At 41.2% G+C, this 15296-nt stretch overlaps 1 protein-coding gene across 5 annotated transcripts in view; it reads left to right on the plus strand.

Moving 5' to 3' along the window:
• The window catches only part of PCCA (propionyl-CoA carboxylase subunit alpha), a 277319-nt gene extending 264513 nt beyond the window's left edge, over nucleotides 1–12806 (plus strand). For all 5 annotated transcript variants that reach the window (XM_062624686.1, XM_062624685.1, XM_062624687.1 and 2 more), the window contains 2 exons: nucleotides 9015–9092; nucleotides 12461–12806. In XM_062624686.1, coding sequence (XP_062480670.1) covers nucleotides 9015–9092; nucleotides 12461–12529 — 147 coding nt within the window. In that variant the 3' untranslated portion in view covers nucleotides 12530–12806. The remainder of the gene's footprint in view (nucleotides 1–9014; nucleotides 9093–12460) is intronic.
• The last annotated feature ends 2490 nt before the right edge of the window (nucleotides 12807–15296 follow it).

Raw genomic sequence — 15296 nt, forward strand, 5'->3', positions numbered from 1 at the left:
TGCAGCAGGATTTTAATGCTGGAGTATGGAGATGGCACTGCAAACAGTTTTGATCTCACCACAACTACCACAAACAATGCACCATAAAAACTACTAAAGCTGCACAGATTCACTGCTTAACTTAGAGGGCAGGAAATGGGCAGGCACTTGCAAAGACTTCTTCATCATCTGGAGTTGCTTGGCTTAATTTTTGTGCATGTAGCATTCAGTGCATTAAAATTGAAGGGGCAGGAAAAGCCCAAGGTCCTAATGGTTGAACAGGTAAAGCAGTGTTGTTGTACCCCATTTAAAACAAGCCACCCAAAGTGTTCCCACAGCTGATTTCAACTTTGGTAGTCTGAACTGTCCACAGCAACAGAAAAAGATCTGAACTATCCTTATTATCCTGTAGCCTTTGCTGTATTTTCACCTAAGAATATAGTTTGTGCTTTTTCAGTTTTCTATGTATCAGAAATGTAAAGAGTTTTTCTTTTAGTTGTATGTTTCTCTTTGTGGTTTTTCTTTTTTAATTAAATTAAGCAGAATAGGTGGCATTACTAAGCCAGGTATCGGTCAATAAGCTAACACCAGTGCTGGTAGCCTAAATCAATTCAATGATTCCTCCAATCCATAGATATGTAAAAGGAAAGCAAATCTGGGTAAACACCCCGGCATTACTGAATTATTGTAGGACTATGGCCAAAAGAAGAGGACAGTTAATTATTTTGACCTAAGTAAGATTTTAAATTTCCTCTCTTCTTTCCAGTAACTTGAGATTACCCCTGGTTTTGGAAGTTATCACCATTCAAACCCACTCTTTAAATGGACTTTTCTCATATCAAAATTTCTTAGAATTTCAGATTGATGCTAGAGGAGTCATGGGTGTTGATGCTGCATGGGATGTTTTTTTCTATCAAGATGTCAGCTGCTATATGCTAAGTATGTCAGTAATTTTAAAAATGTGTAACCTGAAGGCTGCTATTTTACTTGTATAGCATGCAAAACACATTGCTCTCAGTGAGCCCGTATTTTAAAAACAACAGAGGAAGATGTTTTAAGCTGCATTTCAGTTCTTCTAAACGGCATTCCTCCTCCAGTTCAGGCGTATGCACATTATTTTAATTTCTCTTGTTATTCTTTAGAGGAATAGTTAAAAAAAAAACAACTTTCCCCACAATTTTCCATCTCACAAGCCTTGGAAAGTTCTTGCTATGGGAAAAGATATGTTTTGCTTGACCTCTGCTGTTGAAATACTCACTACTAAAAACCAAAACAAACCAGCTTCCTAAGTTCCGTTTCTCACTGCAGCGTTTATTCTCTTGAAAGAGAAAGTGGAGTTAAATGGAGTTACAAAGTTACCTCTTGCTGTCAGCCAATTGTGTGTTGTTTTAAATCATATTTACCTTTAGGCCTCAAAATCTAAAAAGAAAAAAAAAAACAGCATTATCTTTCTTGTCTTATACTGTTTGGAATTTAGAACAGAGAAATAACAGCCAGGAAAAACTGTGAAAATGTATTTGCTTAAGTAACAGTTCCACATTTTGTTCAGAAACACATAGTATTGATAATCTGGTAAAATATTCTTAAATCCAAATAAGATTTTTGTCTTGCGTGAACCTTTTTATTTTCCTTTTATTGTTGCTTTTTCCATTTTCTTTCCCTCTACCTCCTTTCCTCCCTCCTGTTCTTCAGCAATCCCAGAGCAAATACTAACTACATTTTTCAGTTAGACGGAGTTTTCAAACTTGACCAAATATGCTCAAAAACCTCATGTAGTTTTTATGATTCTGTGCATTAAGTTATTTTTTGGGGGTATGTTTTTGTGGGGCAGAAAACCTATTGCTAAACAGGAAAGGGAAACAGTTTCACAGCTGTGAAATTTCAGAAGCATGTAAATTTTTCGCCATTCTTAGAACACAAGACTTCAAGGAATAATTGTGCTTACATTAGAACCCGCCTTAACTATAGTAATCGCTCACAACATGTTTATGTGGGGTTTTTATATTTGACTTGCATAGATTTTTCTGCTATATCTTTATGCAATTGCACTATCTAAGGTTTGTCTTCAACTATGGTGTAATTAAGACTAAAATCATATTCTGGTGATGAGTCAATATTATTAGAGTTTTCTCTTAGGGAAGAAATGCTACCATCCTTTGAAAGTAATTCATAATTATTATTTGTTAATTGGTGTGCTTTGCCATTTCAAATGGTAAGCAACTTTTGGGCCATTAGTAAAAGAGCTGAATGATAAAAATTGGTGTGATGGAAACTTAAGCCTTGCCTTGATCTGAGTAGCACAAGAATTGCCCCCAGACATTCTCTGCCTGCATATCACTTCCCCAGCACGCTGGGATCTCAGAGGCAGTTGGGGAAGTGTGTTTTGGATAAGTGGGAGTGCAATGACCAGCGCTGATTGCTGTCAGGGGGACATCACTGACCTTTGGTTAGTCAGAGGTCACAAAATTTGGGATGTGCTATCTCTGGATTCATTCATTAAAGGAGTGTGGCAAAAAAAGTTTAATTATGATTTGTCAACTACTTTTAATTACCGCTAATTATGTTTGCAGCTCTATAGCTATGGTTTCAAAGTTAATTTGGAAAGAAGGGAAAATCTGCACTCATTATTTTACATGCTAATGGACAATGTCAAGGAATTTCAGTTGCTGCTCATCCAATTCCTCTTGATTTGTTTTCTTGTTGGATGCTTGCTGCCAGATTGCCAACAAGTCAGTGAGAAAAAAATCTGGGAAGCGAATGATACCAGCATGGACTAAGTTTAAACAACAAACAAACAAACAAAAATCCCAGTATCTTCATAAGGCTTTTAGATAGTGACTGCATACTTAATTCACTGTTCAGTGGCTTTGCACAGGCATAAACAAGATGAATGTTTGTAATTATTTGGAGGAAGGCTACAAGAGAGGGTAACTAGATTTCTCATGGCACCATCTTGCATTGTCCCTTCTTACTTATAAGGCTTAATAAAGGACACAGGTCGCAGCATAAGTGACATTGTGCAGGATATTTACTAATGTCTTCCCAAAGCTGAGAAAGGAGATACCAGTAAAATCCAGTTCTCACTTTGCTTTTAGCCAAATCTGAGATCATTTTTCCTTAGGGCTGTCACTGTTTTGTTTTTTTTCCCTTCAGCTCCAAGAGCCTTAAAAATGTTACGCAGCAGAGCACCTGTGTTCTAAATATAATGGTCTTAAAAATGTAATTGAGGGATTTTCACTTTTGTAGGCAAATCAGCAGGGTTGATATTGATCCATCTTTTGAGGGAACCACGGTGCACCAGAAGGTGATACTGTAGAGGGCCCCGTAAACCCTTGGAGCCTTCTGTCTAATTTGGCAGAAAACCACAGAATGTCGGACAACAAAAGACCGATCTGATTCCGTAAGAAATCTTCATCCCTCCCACCCCCTTTTCACAGGATTAAAAAAAAAAAGACAAAAAAAAAGACTTAATTTTTTCAGCTGCACACAATGATTTGGTGCTCACTCTTGCATTGAAACAGTTGCTGTCAGAACAGGCAGGAAACAGTTTTCTTTTAATTGCTGAAATCATTCGGAAGTGCTTCATGCACGGCTTCTGTACAGCAGATGCTGTGCATTAATTGGCCTGTGTAGGGCTGACCCAGGGTTCCTTGTAGCGGGCCCAATTTTAGGCAGAGGGTTTAAATAGCTTATTTCTTATTTTCTATAACCTGGCTTACTCTATAAGTGTGCTTGCACGTGGGGTACTTCATGGTCTGCAGTTTCTAATGTCATGTGGGTTTCAAAACCTGTGTTTCTCTGGTAATGTACTAGCAGCAGGTAAGCTCTAAATACCATCCATCAGGAGTTAATTTTTTATCCAGATACTCCAATGACTGATGAACCTGTCTTTTGTATGAATGTTCAGCACAGGAGAAAGCCATATGCCCCTGGCACTGGTTCCTATGCATTCTTTACAGTTCATAGTGAGGAGATTAAGAAAAAAACAAACCCTTACATTTACATGTCTTTCATTTATTTAGCAGTTTGCACTTTCTAAAATAGCTCCTTTTTCTTTTTTTTTCTTTTTTTTTTTTTTCTGTTTTTATTTTTGACAGTGAAAGGAGATTTAGGTCTTTTAAAGCGATCAGACTACCACTACTCATTTTCTTTATCAGGAATATTACTGCACACCCTTAATAGGAAACCTTGTTTTGCTACTCCCCGTCTGTTCAAAACAGACCTTAGCCCATTAGAAGGTCCTCCCTTGTGTGGGAAGACCACAGCTGTTACTGTAAATCTCATCCAGTAACTGTATCACCCCCATTTTGTGGCTCTGAAGGATGAAATTGAGAAATGGAATACTGTGCAGTCATCCTTTACATCTCCAATTTTAGGCCTTTGCACATCATTTTCATGCTTTTATTCCAAATCAAACAGCATTAGTGAGCAACACCACCCTGTGCTAAATGCCTAGTGTTTAAAGGCAGCACCTACGATCTTTGTTTATGGAGGATTTAGAGGGAAGTTGGGGTTTTGTTGATGGTGTATTTTTAAATTTTATTTTTTTTTAATTCTCTCTTTTCCCTTCTTTCCCCATCTCAGATCTTTCCCAATCCCCAAAATCTGTTGGAAGCAGAAATCCAAATGGTAACAAGGTGCCTAAGATGGAGGATGCTCTGTTATGCCTCCACAGAGGAAGCGAGAGCTCAGCATGGTTACAAACACAACTTTGAAAAAGGTTTCTGTTTCTTTAAATCCTTCTGAATAAAGTGGATCTAACTTCTTATGAAGGATATTGGGGGTTTTAATCAGAAATAAGAAATGGTTTAAATCATTAGCACAACAAAGCAAACTATAAGCTTGAAGATAAAAGTCTCAGGGGAAAGAGTCCTCTGAAAATAAATGGGACTTGATAGATTTCCATATCATTTATAACTTCCCTTAATTACACTTGGAAGACTTGCCAGTAAAACTGGAAAATTGGCAGCCTATATCCATTATAGTAATTTTGCCGACCATGGCAAGCAGCTGGCTTTACTGGATTTTATTTCCCATCACTCACAATTAATCATCAGCTGGAGATGTCTGAAACTCCTCAAAACGTAGCAATACTGTGTGACATTCAGGCCTCCTTAAAATGCTGAAATCTGCTGAGTAAATGGGCTGAGTTCCCCTTCCAGCGAACTCATTTTGGTGCGAGGCAGGCTGCCGGTTAATGAGTGCCACTTCGATAATCGGATGCGAATGTGAACCCTGACCTCATGTCAAAGGAGAGGACGCAGCAAGCTGGATAAAAGATAGGGGATTCAGATCTGCAAACTTTACACCAATTAGACAGAGAGCGGGGAAATACATCAGCACCGATTGGGTTTATCAGAAAGACTTGCGGGGCTTGTGACCATTTTGTAAGCCTAACATTGAAGATGTCCTGTCACAATCATTAAGTCTTCATCAGATGATGCACAAAAGTCTGAGGAAAGTGTACCATATTCACAAAGATCCATCCTGTGGTAGCGATGCCCTGGGGTGTGCGCTGTCTTTTGCTGTTTCTGAGGTTTAAAGGGACCTATCTGTAAGTGCAGTTTGTCTTTATGCTGAAATGAAAACTCTTTGGGGTTGCTGCTTCTCAGATTCTGCTTCCACCCCGTGTTGTGAGTTGCTTGGCTGGGAAATGACTGGACACAGTTCCCTGTCCCATGTGTAACCTTTTGTCCAGAGCAGATAACAACCACCATGCAGTCCCTGTGTTATTCACACAGTGCTATTGAGGGCTCCCAAATTCACATCATCGATGTTGGTAACATCGAGATCTTAAGAACCCTCCTGTTCAATGATTTTTTTTTTTCCTCCTCTTTTTCTTTCTTTTTTTCTTTTTATTGTTCCTTTTCACTCTGTGGAGAACAAAACTGAACAGCTACTTTGAACTGCACCACGCAGAAGCAAGCTACTAAAACACAGACTGCAGGTCTGCCAGTTAATCACTCATTTATTTTACTGTTCTAAGCAGTGTTAGAGAAGATCTGTCTGTAGCACAACTCTGTGAGAGAGATACCTGAGTTTAATTTCTTTTAAGAAAAGGAGTCCTTTTATTTCACTCGGTTCCAATCAATCAGATGTTTTGTTTGATTTTATTTGCCTGTTTTGACAGATTCAGGTCATCACTGAGACCTCTCTAAATTGAAATGTAAAGATGATGGTTTACACTGGTTTACCATCTACTGAAAGAAATAAATTATATGATGAAAATGCTACATTACAAATGGTCCAGATAAATCCTTAAATAGGTTAGAAAGCAAGAACTTGTACACATCGCTGTGATTTTAATTTGCAGGCTAAATAACAGGCAAAAGGATATGTGCAATTGTGGAATGAAAGAAATTGGACAATGCCCAAAAGACTGAAAAAGAGAAAAGAGAGATACAAGTGCCTAATTTTAGGATTTGTCGCTTTGCAACATAATGAGGGGAGCTGTAAAGGTTTAACATAAGAACAGTAATTGAACTTCTGTGCTTAAGTGACACTTTCACCAAGGCAATTTTCAACAAATAGCACATCATCAGAAGTGCTGACACAGCATTTTCACACGTGGTACCTGTGGAAAGTGCCTCTTTCCTTCAAATTAGTGAGACTAGATATTAACTGGATACTTTGTCTATATATTTTGCGGGTTGAGGAGGGGTATTTCCTTCCCAGGCTTCCTTTGTCATCAACCCAGCAGGTATTACGTAAAACACAAAAACTTTGGTTTTGAGAAACGGAGGGAACATGAGAAGAAATTCAGATTCATGGACATCGCCATCTCACAACCACTTAATACTTCTGGCATTTTAGTGCTAGACCTAGAGACAATGCCATACTTTCCCAGCAGATGTATTTTCAGAACTATGTTTAGGTAATTGCTAACTGATTCATTTGCACACCATCCACCTGATGAAGCCATGTTACAGCTGAATTGCACTGGGGCTCAAGAAGATTTTCTTGTGCCCTTGAAATTAGGCCACTCAGTTCAGATCTGCACTCCTTAGCATCTCAGTCTTCAGCAAACTTTAGAGGCCCATGTTCTTGGTGCTCTGATAGCTGAGTTTAACCAGAGGGTGTCAGATTTGTTTCTGAAATAGGCTATTAAAAAACCCTCAAAACTCCAACAGGCTTTTTATTTTATTACTATTGTTGTTGTTGTTTCTTAACAGAAGTAGATATTCATAGGTACCTCTTAAGCCCAGAAATGTCTGAGAAGTTCAGAGCAGATAGAAGAAAACCTGAGCAGTGAGACAGGGAGAAGGAGGAAAAGAAGCAAGGAAGGAAAGAACAAGCTATTTGGACAAGGCTACGGGCAGAGCAGCAGGTGTGAAAGGAAGGAGACAAAAGATGGGGAAAGGGAATAGAGGGGAAGTAACTGGAGACAAAGAACAAATCTCTGGTACTATTCACTGAATTTGACACTGCTAATGACTTAAATGCTCACCTGAAGCTCAGGATGGAATTTCTGCAGGTGAAGTGTTGGGTGTTGCATATTCTCTGTATCCGGTTAGTACAGCGTGTTCCCAGAGCAAGCGCTTTTCTTATTTACCCCCAAAAGCCAGTCATATTGCTGCTCCAGCAGTCTGCTGGAGAAAGGGCGCATAAACACCTTTTAACATAATGTCTGTTCTTCAGGCTTGCTCTGAATCCAAAGGCAGGTATCAATGCTTTTCAGTCATTGCTAGCGAATGCTTTATCAAAAAAGCTTTTGATTTTCAGAATGTGCATTTGATCTCTGACTCCACAGCTTCCTGTTGGACATTATATTCCTCCAAAGTGGTACACACTTGTCACTAATTATGTATTACTCATTTTACATATATTAGTGAAATGCATCTGTATGCATGCATATAAACAAAGAGATTTTGAGGGCACTGGCACATATAACAAACAGACAAGTTGCAAACTCTGGTAACAAACCAGATCTCTGCAGGTCTCAAATTACCCTCTTTAATGAAACTTTAACGTCAGAATGAAAGCATCCCAAATTTGCTGGGATAATGAGTGAATGGCAGGCTACATCTGCTAAACCCCAATGAAAAGACTTGCAGTGGGCACTTGGAGCCAGGCACCCCAGAAGGGTGTACCTGCATAAGTCCTAGTGAAATATTGGCATGGAGGGCCCCGTGCCCTTCCCTCTCTGGCATCCATCATCTTCATGGGATGACTGCCTGATCGCTGGGTTACATGAGGGATAAAGCCTGAGACCTGTGGTTTTCGCCTCATGTATAGGTGGCTCCCCCCACCCCCTGACACTCTAAAGCTTCACGTGGCTCTTTCCTCTGCACAGTGTAGTCCCAAGGTGTTGGAAGGAGGATCTGACTGGGCATGCAGGGAGCCCAGCAGAGCAGTCCAGTGGGTTACTGGTGACCTGGAGCTTCTCCATGCCTGTTTGCAGAGTGCAAGCCAGCAGAAAGAGGAAACTCCAGTGTTTCCTTTTAAGAGCTGTGGTGAAAAGGATGGTTTTGCCTCCGCGATCCCTCCCTGTGGATGAGAGGTGGTGGTTCCTTGCAGGCGTGCTCCGTTCCATTAGTCTGAAGTCATCAGCTATCATCTGGATGCTGCCAGGTGCAGAGGTGTGACTTTCTGCTCAGCATTAGCACATTGGGTAATACTGGAGCTTCCAGCACATGCTCCCCAGACACCTGCCAAGGAACTTTTGGCTTCTGAATCAGGATTACTATCTGTGGGATCTGCACCAGGGAAGCAAAGCAAAGGCTTCCCAGCCAAACCTGCACAAATCAAAGTTTGCTCTGAATTTAATTGATGTTGATCTGTGGTGGGTATGTGGTTTGTCTGGGGTGGTAGTTTTAAGTATGATTCCTTTCTCCCTGTTTTTCTGCTGGTTTTGGCGAAAGCAGTTGCCTTTTGTGATTGTGGTCTGTATCATGACTGTGTAGCTGGCTGCCTTGACTTACGCCATCAGAGTCTGTATAGCATTTAATGAAATAATCCCTTTATTTTCCAGAAGAATCATACACAGAGCGTTTTAAATCCTCTATCCTCATTTTGTACCACTTGAATTTTACCAGGTTTCAGAAGGTCAAGAGATTTGTGTAATTGAAGCAATGAAAATGCAGAACAGTATGACCGCTGCTAAAACAGGCAAGGTAAGCTACCTTGGGTCTCTTAAACCATATGCAGCTTGTCAAGTAGGATAGGATTTAAAAAGGAAGAAAGGAGGATTCTGGTTGTTAAGGAATTAAGTCTGATTGTTGTAAGTCTCTCAAAGTGAGTTGTCATTAATTTTTAACATTTGGATCTGCTGTGAATGCTGTTTTAAGTAGTTCTGAGCCTTAGCTAGCACAGCAGTAAATAGTTTTACTGGCTTCAGAAATTCAAATAAGTCTTTCTCCCCTAAAAGGTTTGTTATCTATGATTCTATGTTACAGTGCTAAGTCGAACTGAAAGGTGTTGCAGACTGGTTCTCCACATTCCATCTTTCCAGAGAGCAATGGAAAGAAGGGAGATCTCTTTGTCAGCTAATTCATTAACGGCAAACAATTTGACATTAAAAAACCCACTTAGAATGAGGCATAGAAAGTGCTTTTGCAGGAAGATGAATGAAGCAATTTGTTCGTTATTTGTGGCTGTTAAATAAGAAGCCTAGATCTGAAGATGTGTTAAGCTTTGCAAGGCTGTGTATTGTGATACCTTGTTTCTGAGGGATCGGCGTTGCAGGCCTGACCTGGGACTCTCCTGCAGTGCAGGATGTACCAAAACCAGTGCTCTGGGCAGGGAACTGTTTAAGATTACATGATAAGGATATGCCTTAAACCCCATCTGGTGTTGGGGACTGTCAGCCCTCATGTGAGGGCCTCAGAGCATCCCTGTGCCAGGTTATAATTCACAGCCTGAAACCATCACTTAGACATGGGCCCCTGATACATCCTTTTCAAATGGAGAGCAGGGTCTGGATCTGGATTATGAATTCTCTTCTGTGTAGTGTTTCCTCACCTGCCCCGGCCCTTCCTTCCCTGGGGTCAAACCCCTCTGCTCTCCTTGAAGCGCTGCCATTTTGCTATTAAAAACAGCAGAACAAATCCCAGTGCAAGATCCCTTATCCCGGAGGGAGGCAGCAAGGAGCCTGGCTCTCCAGGGCAGGGACAAGGTCGGCCACTGGCAAGATTCGCTGAGATCTCAGGATGGCTCTCTTATGCCAAGGACTGTTTGTGTGTTTACAGGAAAGGCTTATTTGGCACAGCACTAACATCGTCCCTGAGGCTGGGACCCAGGGCTTGCCTCTTCCAGTGTACCTAGTGCAAAATTGGGTCTCAAGGGAAAGAACTGCAGAGAGAGGGAGGACGTACCTTATCCTGTCGCTCTAGCATTGCCACTTTCTGGGTTTATTTCATGCATTAATTCCTATATAATTTATTTTCTCACTTGATTAATATTTCCCAGAATTTAATTTTTCCTCTTTGCTTCTTTTGTTTAACCCCTTGCTGCTGCCTTTTTGCATTCACTGCTGTTAACTAGGGAGTATTTGTAATTAAAATGCCATTCCCTCTCCCACCCACTCCCTTTTATTTTTTAACTTTCCCATTCCCATCAGGGTGTGCTGTAACCTGTGGACCTGTTCCTTAAAATTCTGCTTGTACTTCTCCCATTAATAAATATCACCCACTCGTTCTATACGGATGCCATGTAAACCCCATGTTTGGACTATTAATCCTTCAAAATGGGATGTGAATGGTGCACAGGCCATTCAGTAGGCCCAATATGCACCTTGCAGTGTCCCCTTGGTGTCTGCATTTTAACAATAATTTGATTCTTTAGAATTTTAAGAATTTGAAAAGGCAAACAAGTTTTGGGCTGTGTAGAGATGAAGCTGCTAAACAGGATTCATCCCATTTTGCAGTGCAAAGTCATGACTCTGAGTGCCAAAATAACTTGGCTCCTCCACAGGAATGGGTTGTTTGGCACTGGCTGGTAGTCTACATTTTGATGCCCTGAAACCATGTTTTGAAACTCAGTTCCTTTGTCTTCAGCTGGAAGCTGTCCCCATTTTCATTCCTGGCTGAATTCCTTTTCTGCATCAAACCCCATCTTCCTGTTTATAATTGTGAGAAAAGTGCTTTGTTTTTGTCTACTTTGAGTTCAATCCAGCTGCAGGTGGTTTAAAAGTGAGGGAAAGATGAGGAGGGACTGTTGTGCCTCCAGTCTCCTCCGGGACAGCTGTGCGTGGGTCAGAGCAAGGAATGTCACAAACCACTGGGGAGTTTGAAGCACTGGTCAGCCACAGGGTTTGCTGAACATTGGCTTTGTAGGTAAAGAAATGAAAGAAGTAGTATATTTTCCACACTGCTGAGGAATCAGGTAGGCTGCCTACTGTTGATGTAGAAATAAAGCCCTTTTTTGTACATCATGCCTTTGCCCAGGTACAGTATCCAGCTTCATTTCTTGAGTAATGCTATGAGTATGCTACAGAGCCAGAGATACGCTTACAGCTCATGTGGCTTTAGGCTATCAAACTAACTTGGACATGGGGAATATTAGCCTGGTATTTTGGGTATCCTCCAGGTTTCTTTTAGGAGTCCAAGGTAATGTTTGGGTGACTAAACGGAGCTAACTGCTGAACAAGGTTTTGAACAAGGATTCGGGCATTTCAGTGTGAGCTTTGAATTAATATTGCAAGTAAAGTCTGTTATACAGCTTCAAGTAACTTCTGGAGCTCCAGTGTGCTGAAAGGGAGTTCAAACATGTTGCAGCCTTTTATAGAGGAAATGAGGGAATAGTGTAAGATTTTCCTGTTTTAAAATTCAGGAATCTGCACATGAGTATGTAAGTTGTCTTCAGATGTAGCTGCATTTATTTGACAGTGGTGGGCCTTTGCCAAGTTCAGTTATGTTAAAGGATCCTGGTTCAGTTTGAATCAATCTATCCCAGTGCTCCAGGGATTGAAGGACTCCCACTTCATGGTTTTGGTCCCAAAATTCAATTGTATTTAAAATCTGTAATGCAAGAAATACTGGAATATTTAATTGAAACACAAGTGTGAGTGTTGAAGAGTCAGCCTGTCCTCGAATAAAGGATTTTAAGCTTCAGTCATAAACGAACAGTAGTGCAAACAGGTGGAAGAAGGGTACCTTGTAATTTTTAAGTGCCATCTCCACCTGACATTCAGGTCTTCCAGCTCCCAAGTCATAAGAAAACCAGCTAGTGGTAGATGCCTAAATCCCTTGATGGAGTTTGACATGAGTTGGCCAAGCACTGGAGAAGGTTGTGGAGTCTCCATTCTCAGAGATACTCAAAGCTCAGCTGGACTCTGAACACTAGAGGTTGAGATGTCAACCTCTTGAGGCCCTTCCAACATACGGGCATCTGCGATCCCTATGACGGTCATAATGTCGCAGTGGCCACTTACCCTGTGCATGCAGGGTAATGTCAATGCTCTATATGAGCAATGTCAACCAAACCATTTATTCAACCATGCTACTGAGGGAAGTTTGAAATTGTTCCTGTTTCTGTACCGCAGGTGAAAGCTGTGCACTGCAAAGCTGGTGATACCGTTGGAGAAGGAGATCTGCTGGTGGAACTGGAATGACGTGTTGCCTCCACAGTGTTGAATTAGCTAAGCCTTTATTATTTTCACCCACAAAGTAAGATTAAGATAATTCAACACAGAAAATGGACAGTCCTACGCACAAGGTTTTATACATACATATTTATTGAATCAGTGGTTAAGACAGCAAACACAGATGTTAAACCTTGGCAACAGATCCCAGATTTTTACTTCCAGAAATACTTGTACATAACCTTTGTAATTCTTTGATTTTTTCAGGATCAGATAAAATCAATAAAATACCATTTCTGCTTTAAAACAGGAAAAGCCTCTTTCTAAAAAAAGAAAACATAACAAAAGCCCAAATCCGATTTGTCTTCTCAGTGGTAACATCACTGGTTTGAGGCCCCAGCCAAACAGTACAGAATGGTTGGTGGGAGTGAAAAAATAACCACCAAGTGAACTGAGCAGCTTTCCTACACTCTATGTAAGTGCTGAGCAAGTACAGCCAATGCTCTAAATTCTGATCAGGTTTACTGTTACAAGCCTTTGTATAAACTAGATTTGACTCACACGTTGGACGTTTTATTTTGCTAGTGCCAACTTTCCCTGTGTATTTTCATTTACAGTTGGCTCCATACTCAGATCCCTACCACCCCCCCCTCCTTTATCTTTTTCTATTGATTGGAGTAGAGGCTGTGTGGAGACCTCACAGCAGCCTTCCAGTATCTGAAGGGGGCCTACAAGGAGGCTGGAGAGGGACTCTTCATCAGGGCCTGTAGTGGTAGGACAAGGGGTAATGGGTTTAAACTTAGATATAGTTTATAGGTCTAAGTTTATATCTAAGTATATATCTAAGTTTAATAGGTTTAAACTTAGATATAAGGAAGAAGTTCTTTACTGTGAGGGTGGTGAGGCACTGGAATGGGTTGCCCAGGGAAGTTGTGAATGCTCCATCCTTGGCAGTATTCAAAGCCAGGTTGGACAGAGCATTGGGCGACATGGTCTGTTGTTAGGTGTCCCTGCCCATGGCATGAGGGTTGGAACTAGATGATCTTAAGGTCATTTCCAACTCTAACTATTCTATGATTCTATGATTATTCGATGCAAGTCTTTACAGAAGGAGCTGACACTGTCTTTGAATTCCCTTAGCCACCCCAAGGTAGAGCTGGATGCATTTGCTGTCCCTCTGGTCAACCTTCCTCCTAAACAGGAAAGGAAGACCAAGTGCCTGATCTTTTATTGTGCAGAGGCTCTTACTAAAGACTGTGTGAAGAACTAGAACTGGTCATAATACAAGACAGTATCCAGCTGGAAGAGCAGTGTATCCAGTGTGGGAAACCAGAGATGGCCTGCAGAGGAGGAAGATTGAATACTTGACTTAAACAGAAGTGAGAGGGCTGGTGACTTGGTCAGAACAGGTAAGAAAACATGGGTTGTTTTTTTTTACTGCTCACTCAGGAGCTCCATAACACAGGATGGTGAAGATACCAGAAGTTTACTGGGTTCAAAATGTTAGCGTGTGGTTAAGAAAGTCTTTTTCTTCCATTAATTGATTTAGCTCAGTAATTCAGCAGCTGCAGCTCACTAGATGTAGTGATACCTCTGCAATCCCTGCACATTGTAAGCATCGTCTCTGTCCCTGTGCTCTTGCCTAGGCCTCTGCTGCTGCCCATGCTGGGCCAGGACACTGGGCTGCTCCTGCCTTTGGTCTCACCTTCTACAGCTGTTTTTTTAACGTACCTCCTGCTCTCATTTCCTTGCTTCAGCTGTGCAGAGTCATGATGCTTCCCAGAGAAACCCCCTCTGGCCAGAGGCACCTGGGCCTTACCAGAAGGACAAAACCAGTCTGTGACAGGGCTGGTGATTTAGGTATAACCAGGAACATTTGTGATTCTGCTTGGAACTTCTGACTGAAGAAACATCTTGCACATTATTGAGACACTGTGAACAGTACCACACGGCCAAGGGGGAATAACGTAGTGCAGGGACTTGCTTTGTTAGGTCACAAAACCCATCAAGGTGAGTACGGAAGAGTGAGTAGTACCTGCCCTTCAGGAAAATTAATGCTTTTGCAGTAGGAGAAACTGAGGCAGACACCCTGTAGATCTTCCTACCAATCTCCTTAATGCCATCTTGCCCTTTCCAAAAGGAGCACAGTTCAGCTTCTGCAGGTTGCCCTAAACAAAACCCAAGTATTGCGAAGAGACACAAGTATTCTACCTTAAAATTGCTTAAGTTGTTACTGCAACAACACAAGCTTTCTGTCTGTTACTTAAATGAGATGCAGCAGTGCCTATTACTGATAAAGTTCAGGCTGATTCCTTATCCCGGACCTTATTGGCCATCACAGGGCTACTGGCAGTCAAGCAAAAGTACAGTAGTGTTCTTAATGATATCCTTAGTACATTTCATTGTACTTTGGCTCACTGCATGGCATGCATTCCCTGCTCACATCCTTTTGGCAGCTTTGTATACTCCACAATCTGTATGTACCAAACACTGCGGTTGAAGGAAAATACAAGGCACAAGAGTGTAACAACAGAAAGCTACAATTTCCCCAGATTGTACAGAAACCAGCACAGTTGGTTGGGTCAGGGGGACAACAGTCATCTTTCCATCTTTTTTTTCCCCTGTTTAAATGTTGCAATAATCACCATACAGGTCCTTTGGATGTTTTATATCATGCACAGAAAATCTTTCCCTTGGTAGGAAATGCAGTTTGCATATGGTTGCAAGTAAGTTCTGCATTAAAGTGCTTGTCAAAAGTCACCTTGATAGTTAAATGTTTGCAACAGCTGCATCTGCT

The sequence above is a fragment of the Pezoporus occidentalis genome, unplaced genomic scaffold (assembly GCF_034315485.1).
Source record: "Pezoporus occidentalis ecotype Australia unplaced genomic scaffold, CSIRO_AGI_Poc_V1 ctg27, whole genome shotgun sequence".
Taxonomy (NCBI): domain Eukaryota; kingdom Metazoa; phylum Chordata; class Aves; order Psittaciformes; family Psittacidae; genus Pezoporus; species Pezoporus occidentalis.